Source organism: Morone saxatilis, unplaced genomic scaffold (genome assembly GCF_004916995.1).
Source record: "Morone saxatilis isolate NCDOM2014 unplaced genomic scaffold, NCSU_SB_2.0 Contig21, whole genome shotgun sequence".
Classification (NCBI taxonomy): domain Eukaryota; kingdom Metazoa; phylum Chordata; class Actinopteri; family Moronidae; genus Morone; species Morone saxatilis.
Genome location: NW_023339774.1, coordinates 21,328,598 through 21,336,474, shown reverse-complemented (window position 1 = coordinate 21,336,474; position 7,877 = coordinate 21,328,598). Strand labels below are relative to the sequence as shown.

The 7,877-nt window shown below is 38.1% G+C and overlaps 1 protein-coding gene across 1 annotated transcript in view; it reads right to left on the bottom strand.

Moving 5' to 3' along the window:
* The window catches only part of il1b (interleukin 1, beta), a 7,623-nt gene extending 5,238 nt beyond the window's left edge, over positions 1 to 2,385 (bottom strand). Inside the window, exons 1-2 of the mRNA XM_035668626.1 lie at positions 2,203 to 2,385; positions 1,769 to 1,823 (exon numbers count right to left, since the gene is read on the bottom strand). Coding sequence (XP_035524519.1) covers positions 1,769 to 1,823; positions 2,203 to 2,252 — 105 coding nt within the window. The 5' untranslated portion in view covers positions 2,253 to 2,385. The remainder of the gene's footprint in view (positions 1 to 1,768; positions 1,824 to 2,202) is intronic.
* Between the last annotated feature and the right edge of the window lie 5,492 nt (positions 2,386 to 7,877).

Genomic DNA, 7,877 nt, shown 5'->3' with positions numbered 1-7,877 from the left:
CTGATGACAGTCCTGTATTCCAGTTTGTTCCCCTCCATCCAACAATGGCTGTGTCATCTGAGAACTTCTGGATGTGGCAGTGTGTGGAGTTGTGGGTAAAGTCCGAGGTGTAAAGGGTGAAGAGGAAGGGAGAGAGCACAGTACCCTGAGGGGCACCTGTGTTGCAGAGCACAACGTGGACTGGTGGACTGGTGGAGGTCAGGTGTTGAAGATGGCAGGCAGGAGTGGAGGGGCAGTCTGCCCTGTATCAAACTGTACCACCCGACGCAGTGCACCCTGCATTTTGTGACCACTACGTACGCACCTTAGGCCATTCAAACACTATATTAAACCATGCACCATAGGCCACTCACCCAATCCACTCACCCAATGCTCTTTATTTTTGCTATTGATATTATTGGTTCTTTTGCATGCCTTCTAATATTGTCATTATTAGAGCCTAAGCACTGGCTGTGCGAAGGCACTATTGTATTTGTAAGGATTATTATTTTAGTTACAAATGAATGCATTTTTGGACGTTTTCCCATGCTTGAAAACTCATGAAACGCAGCGCACGTCAGTCGTGGGGAAAAATTTCATATTTTTTTTTATATACAGGAGCATGGCAAAATGGCCCCTCGGGTCCCATAAACTGAACCCTCCGGGGCCCCTTTCACCGATATGCATAAAAATCGACACGCGTGTAGTTCTTATACAGATGAACAAAAAATCCAGTGGGTGCCATATCCCAAACCCAACAGGAAGTCGGCCATTTCGGATTTAACTGCCATTTCTGGCGATCTGCACACGTTGTATTTGAACTCCTCCTCCTAGGGGATTGATCGGATCGACTTCAGATTTGGACTCATCCATCTAAAGACATTCATAATTAAAAGTTGTGCTATTTACGGTGAACAGCGTACACGTGGCGTGGCGTCCAATTTCGAACCTTTGCCATGAAAGAGGGATTTGTCATAACTTCTGCGTACATGATCCGATCTCAACAAAACTTCACGTTTGATAACAGTCCTGCCCAGAAAACGTGTATGTAATAATATTCAGTAATAGTGATAGCACCACTTTCTGGCAACAGGAAGTAAGCGCTGCATGGCAACTTTGATCTGATTTACGTGACATTTTCATGTTTTGGTCCGCACGTGTTACACCAGCACGTGACGCGGCCACAGCACACCCCGAGTTGTGTGGAGTGCGAGGGCCCNNAGCTTTAATTATTATTATTATTTTGCATCATCGCACGTGTTCCCAACATCACAACCGGTGCATATAACGAATGACAGGCGTAACATGAAAAAACTGCCGAAAGCAGTGCAAAAGACTATTAGTTATCTTTGCACAGAGACAGCCGGTAGAAGAGAGTACTTTTTATTTTTATACTTTGAGTATAGAAGTTAAATCAGTACTTGAGTATGTTAAAGGACTAGGACTATGCATGTGAATTATGGCTTGAATGGCATCCTATAAATAATAATAACTAAATCAGTCATGTTAAAGCAACAAAATTCAAATCCTGTCTGGTAAAATTAAAGGAGTTAGACGGAAATTAGGACAAAAAAATACATAATCTGCATTCATACATATAAAAATTCTCATTTTAGATCCATACATTCTTTATAACATCAAATTAAGACATTTGAAAGTGCGAGTACATGAGAGTAAACTGTAAAAATATATGAATATGAGTGTGAAAATGTACAATATGTATGTGAGAGGGCCAAAGTGAATTATGGCTTGAATGGCATCCCATATCTAATTTTTTTTTTTATCTTACCGTCATGTTGAAGCAGCAGGGCTCAAATCCTCTGGTCTCCTCCAATTCAAGTGGGCTGAAATACAAAACAGATACATATAAAACATAAAACTTTTCTAAATATTCTTTAATTGTGCTAATTTTACAGATCACAACTGTTAACTTTAATTTCTTTTGTCCCGTTTTCTTCACCAGTGTGAGGACAAGATGTTCTAAGTGAAGTGAAACACATTGTCAGACAGGTTAAAGTCATTCCCTTTTCAGACACTCTTGTGCTTTTTGTAAATTTACTTTCAGAAACTCAAACTTTCTGCTTCACGGCGACACAGATTTAATCCAAAATGTTTTTAAGTTATATTTCCCAGTAGTTAGTGAGGAAAGCATTTAAAGAGACTTAAGGTAATATAATAAGGATAAGCACAAAATTAAACATAATAGACTTTTGTTTAACTTACCCGTCTAAAGCTTGACACAGGTCGAAGGGCATTGCCTCGATGTCACACATTGTCTTGATGTTTAAAGGATTAAAAATGAAAGTTAGGTGAGACTAGAGTTTCCAGTTCATAGACACATACTCCCTGAAGACTGACTGACTGTGACTGAATCTGAGACTGCAGCTTTGTATTAAGCTCAACTTCCTTTTTGTGGCTCTATACAAACTTTCTCTGACATCAGAAACCACATGAAGTCGCTCACCCACTTATTCAGCAAATGGAAATGTGCACCGGTCCGCCCACTTAACACCACTCATTTATGGATTGCAAAGATTATACAATATGATTGATGATCGGTTGATTTAAATGGCAAAAAATATGTACAAGGAATTTACCCTGATGACTAAAATCCTTCATCCGGTTCAAATATAGACTCAAAAAGATCTAATCAGTTGCTGGTGACAAGGTGGCTAACAGGTGCCAGGTTATGATATCATCCTAACAGACTGATGTTTAAAATAATATGTCCCAGATTATGATGTCATGCTAAGAGACTGAGACTAAATGTAACAGTTTTGTTCATGTTGCAGCTTCAGTTCCTCTTCAGTTCTTCTTTTCTTTTGTTCACCTCACAACATTCACATGCTACACTACTGATTGTTCCTTTTTAATGTATTAAATTAATTTTGTGTAAAAGATTACTTCCCACTTACAGTATGGGCCAGGTACATGTACAACCAGTATTTCTTTATTTTTTTTCCTATACAACGATACCAATCATTGACCAGCAATGACACAACAACATAACTGTTGTCTTTCAGGACATATGATTAATGCTCCTGATAGCTTAAAAGCAATACGTTATTCTTATTTTATGATATTACACTGACACAACTGACTGAACCCCCTACTGGCTGTAGTCAAAAATGCATATAGGGATTCATGCAATTTTTTTAATATATATTTTTTTACTTGTTTATATATTAAAAATGCACCATTAGGTTATAACTCAGATAATATAAAGAAAAAGAACATGTTTAAAATAGAGCCATCAGAACATGGATACTTTTGAACCATAAGTACTTAGTAAATTGGTATTTGGATGGAATAAACCTTTGAAACTATTATAGAAAGTAGTATTATCTCGGTGGCAATGTAGACCAGTGCCAACCAGAACTTAAGTTTCACTGTCAGTTTCCAGCGGAGCTTTAACATCAGTGCACCGCTCTTTGGGCGTGTATTCATTCATTGTTTGTTTGTTTACAACACACATGCCTGCAGCATTCTTCCTAAATGGTGACAAATGTTTTTTTTTTTGGCATAGAGCTGATTATATCCACCCCTCAGTGAGTGAATTAATTCCTACCAGTAACCACTACCAGGCTCAATATTCTCACGTTTATAATAAACCATTCAACCTGTCAATTAGCACAAATCTTGTTGCTTTTCAAGTAAGTTCCTTGATTGCCGCCGACCCTGATCTTTGAGGTTGGCTCGGCACATCCCTAGTCTGTATTATAGTGTGCTTTCATTGTGGCGGCAGCAGGGCTGTTTTCAGTGATTTATTACTGCAAGTGCCCAAAACTTGCAGTTTGTTTATGTATCTTTTGTTTTTTCTTCTTTTGAGAGGTGATTTCAATATTTATGGATAAGTCACATGCCTGTTTTACTGTTTACTGTGTCCAGTGCCCTCCAGGGCTTTAGTAAGTTTGTCACGTGACTGAAAACTAGGAAGTTCTAGTCATAAACTGCTCCTCTGAAACTCTGGTCATACTGGTCATACTGCAATATCTAAGTTTAAACGATTCCTACAGTGACTTGATTACTAAGAATCATAATCAGAGGCTTTCGTTTAGTCCATATAACTACGTACAGCGTGCTGTGTTTTGCACAGATCATTATTGCTGTCGTACAACATGCTTTTAATAGCAAGGAGTGAAGAGAAGAGACAGAAGGTGTCCAAAGTTTGGGAAACGAAACAAGAACTATGTACAGTGTGTCTGCTGTAGACAGTATACACAATCACTTCACTGTGAAAAGCCAACTAGCAGCTCGAGTCATTGTTTATCTGTGGAAAAATGGTTTAAAAATGGTTGGAAACTCTGCAACTTATTTAAAATACATGTCTTGCTTTCTCTCTTGCATATTTACTATTGGTTTAATAAAGTAAAAGTATTTTTAATGCAATTAATCAATGGAATAATCGGTAGAATACTTGATTACTTGATTAATCAATAGCTCCAATCTGCAGCGCTACTGAAGCTGTATGATGTTCACACACACTGTTGTTATTTATTCCTGCATTATTCCACTAAATGCCTCATTTTAGACACATTTCCAATATTGCAATGTAAAATGAGTTTTTTATTAGAGAGGTTAGAGTTTTCACAAATGAATATTTTTAATATTTTAAAATTAAAAACAACCAGGCAGTTTATCTGCGGCTTCTATCGTGTGAAACTACTCGCATGAGTTTTGAGGGTTTTGTTTTTGGTGTCTGCCAGTAAATAGGTCATTTGACCCAGAAAAAACTTTCCCCCACCTCCAGGTATCCAGCTGCCCTATAGACATTGTATTATTTAAATATTTCAGTGCATGTTGAGATGCGTTTGTTGTGAATGCTGGAATACTATAACGGTTTTGCAGAGTTGGGGAATTCCTCGAGCCTGGGTTTGATAGCGAGGGTGGAGGGTAATTAAAACAGTCGATCACTTTCAATGTGGTCACAAGAAGAATAGGAAAGATTGTAAACCTACACAGCAGACGAGTGAATGTGAGTAATATTCACTCGAGCAGCGATTTGGGATTACGAGAATAAAGTCATAATATTGCGAGAAAAAACGTAAAACTCGTATTACTACGACTTTATTCTCATAATTTCCAAAATTGTATTTATTTATTTATCCTCTGAGTATGGCCCTAATACTCCGTTGTACTGATGTAATTAGTAAATAGACGAATAGAAAGTGTGTGTGAGGATTGTGCCACCTTGGTCGGGGTGATAGGACAGAGATCAGTGGCTTGGGGTTAACCAGGGCAACAACTTCAGGTCTTCAGGTTGAAGATAACCGAAAGCAGCGTTGGTACTTTTTTATCAACAAAGCTGGTCGACTGGTAAAGCTTCAAGGATATTTGTATACAGGGTTGTATAATGGAATTAAGGTTTGCGGTTCCTGCATGCTACAAAAAGATAATTAAAATAAAATCAATATATGCATTTCTTTATATACACACATACACCCAGAAAATAATAATGCAGTGCATCTTTTTATTGTAAACAGCAGCTACATTAGCAGTTAGCCGGAGGACGTCAGAGGGAAAACCATATTCTCTCCATAAAATCTGATCCAGTTTCACCCAAATCTCTGATGGTTGTGTTTTCAGTGAGGCCCGGCCCCCAGAAACACTCCGGTAGCTAGCCATGCTGTTAGCTAGCTAGCTCGCAGTATGGCTGGGGATGTAATTTTGTTTTCATTTTTCATTTCACCTGGACTTTAACATGCANNAATCACTGATAAAGTTGTGTGTTTGTACAGTAATCAGTGAGCTCCGCACTCAGATTGATTGACGGGTGAATGTCGTGATATTATAATTCGTGCTGACGTAAGCACGCTGTAACAGTTTGGGTTGGTGTTTCTTGGTTGAGCTAATGTTAGCTTGGAGAGAGTGGGGAAAAGGCGGCAGACATAAACTCGTCGTTTATTTCTAACACATCAACCTTATCGAGCCCAGTTGTACGGCTGATATTTTGTGGCACACATTGTTAAATAGGGCAACTGAGAATCTGGTATCGAATTCTCGGAAAGAGATTTGTCTCCCTGCTCTTCTTAATACTTCTGTATTTTATTTTTTTAATTTGTGAACCTTGTTTTGAACCCAGTCTTTTAGGAAAGTACAAACCCATTACAACTTTAATCCCAGCCCTCTGTGCTTTTTAACAACCACAAAAATGATGTGGGGGGGGGGGATTACCATGTAATTTCCAAGTAATTTCCAATTATGTAGGTCACCAGACCAAAAAATATAAAGTATAAAGCAAACTGCAGGTATTTCAAATGGAGGATGCTTAATTTGTAACAGTTTGTATAAAATTAAATTGCAACATTAGATTACACATATGCAACATTTTCTATTATAGCAGAAGATGAAATATATATATTTATTTATTTAGACCTGTGAACCAGACGATAAACTGATGTGGTTGATGTCAGTGATGCAGATGTTCCTGTGGCAGGAAGTGGACCCAGTGATCGACAGGTAGTATACACGAAGTTGAGTTGTTGAATGCCTATGAAAGAGACTTTTAACAGCTTTCTTAAAGGCCGAGTTACAGTCGCCACAATGAGCATTTAACAGTTTACAAATGCTTTCAAGTGATCGATAGAAAATCGTAAAATCATGGAAATCAGAAATGAGAAATCTGCACCCAAAACAAAACATCACTCTGAGAGGAGTGAGAGTGGTTTTTTGGACAGAAAATCAAAGAACTGAAAGATACTGAGATACTTCAGAGCTGAGTAAGTGTTTCTGGTAACTCTCGAGTTGGGAGGTCAAGTGACCCACTTTCACATTCGTCATTTCACACATCCAACTGTTACACATGTCACAAATGGGAACAACAAACGTGTTCATGCAGAAAGAAGCTTTTTCCAGAACCTTTTTAAGGTGTTCACATCAAAAAATTGTCACTTTACAAAATTCATCTACAGCCGATCCTTTAGGAAACATAGCAACCAGATCTAGAGAAATATTAATGGGGGAGGCAGAAACAATCAATACTTGCTCGGGAAAGCCACCAAATGAAGATATTATAACTTATCATTACATAAGTTGGCATCAGAAATCAATAAATAATTTGATTTCTTTCATTGAATATGAGCCTTTTTTCCACCCAGTCCGGTTTCGTTTGAACCGTCGTCATCCACTCTGACGTGCACCGTTGTTTTACTGAGAAATTCACAACACGAGACGCAGTCGTCACACGAAGAGGACAATTCTGTCATCTTCTCACTTTAAACTACAAATAGAAAATAGAAATTTTGGGTCAAATTTAGTGTTTTCTTCTCCCTGACGCTTTACCATTTGTTATCTCTTTGGTGTTTTTAACTGCGTAGCTTCTGTTCAGGACTTACTTTTTAAAGGTTTTTGTCTTAAAAAGTAATCTAACCTTTAAATATAATAATTTAATTTAGTCTTCTTCACAAAAATAAACAAAAGGCTGAGATATAGGCCAACTGCATGTCTTCCTACACCCCTAAAAATCAAGAAGGTCCTCCGCAACCCCCGTGAAGCTTTGGCTATTTTAAAAATCTAATGTGAGTGTCAAACAGACTCTGAGTTAACCAAAAAATACCAGACTGATAAAGATCACTTAGACAAATAAAGTAGTTGTAACTAAGGTCATTTCATATTCATGCTCAATTTATAGAGACAGAAATTTACAGAGATTAAAAAAAAAGGATCTGAGAACCACATTTATCACAACAAGTCGTCTGGTTCCTCTCCTGCAGCCGGTGGTTGTGCTCGCCGTCTCCAGTTGTTCATCAGTACAAAGATTGTCGAATAGTTTTCTAAACACTCACGAAGAGAGAAATAATCAACGCAGTAACAGAATCTGGATCCATATCTGATCAGCACTGACAGTTTGATCTGAGTTTGGTGCGTTGAGCTGGACGGACTCACTGAGAATGAGCTGT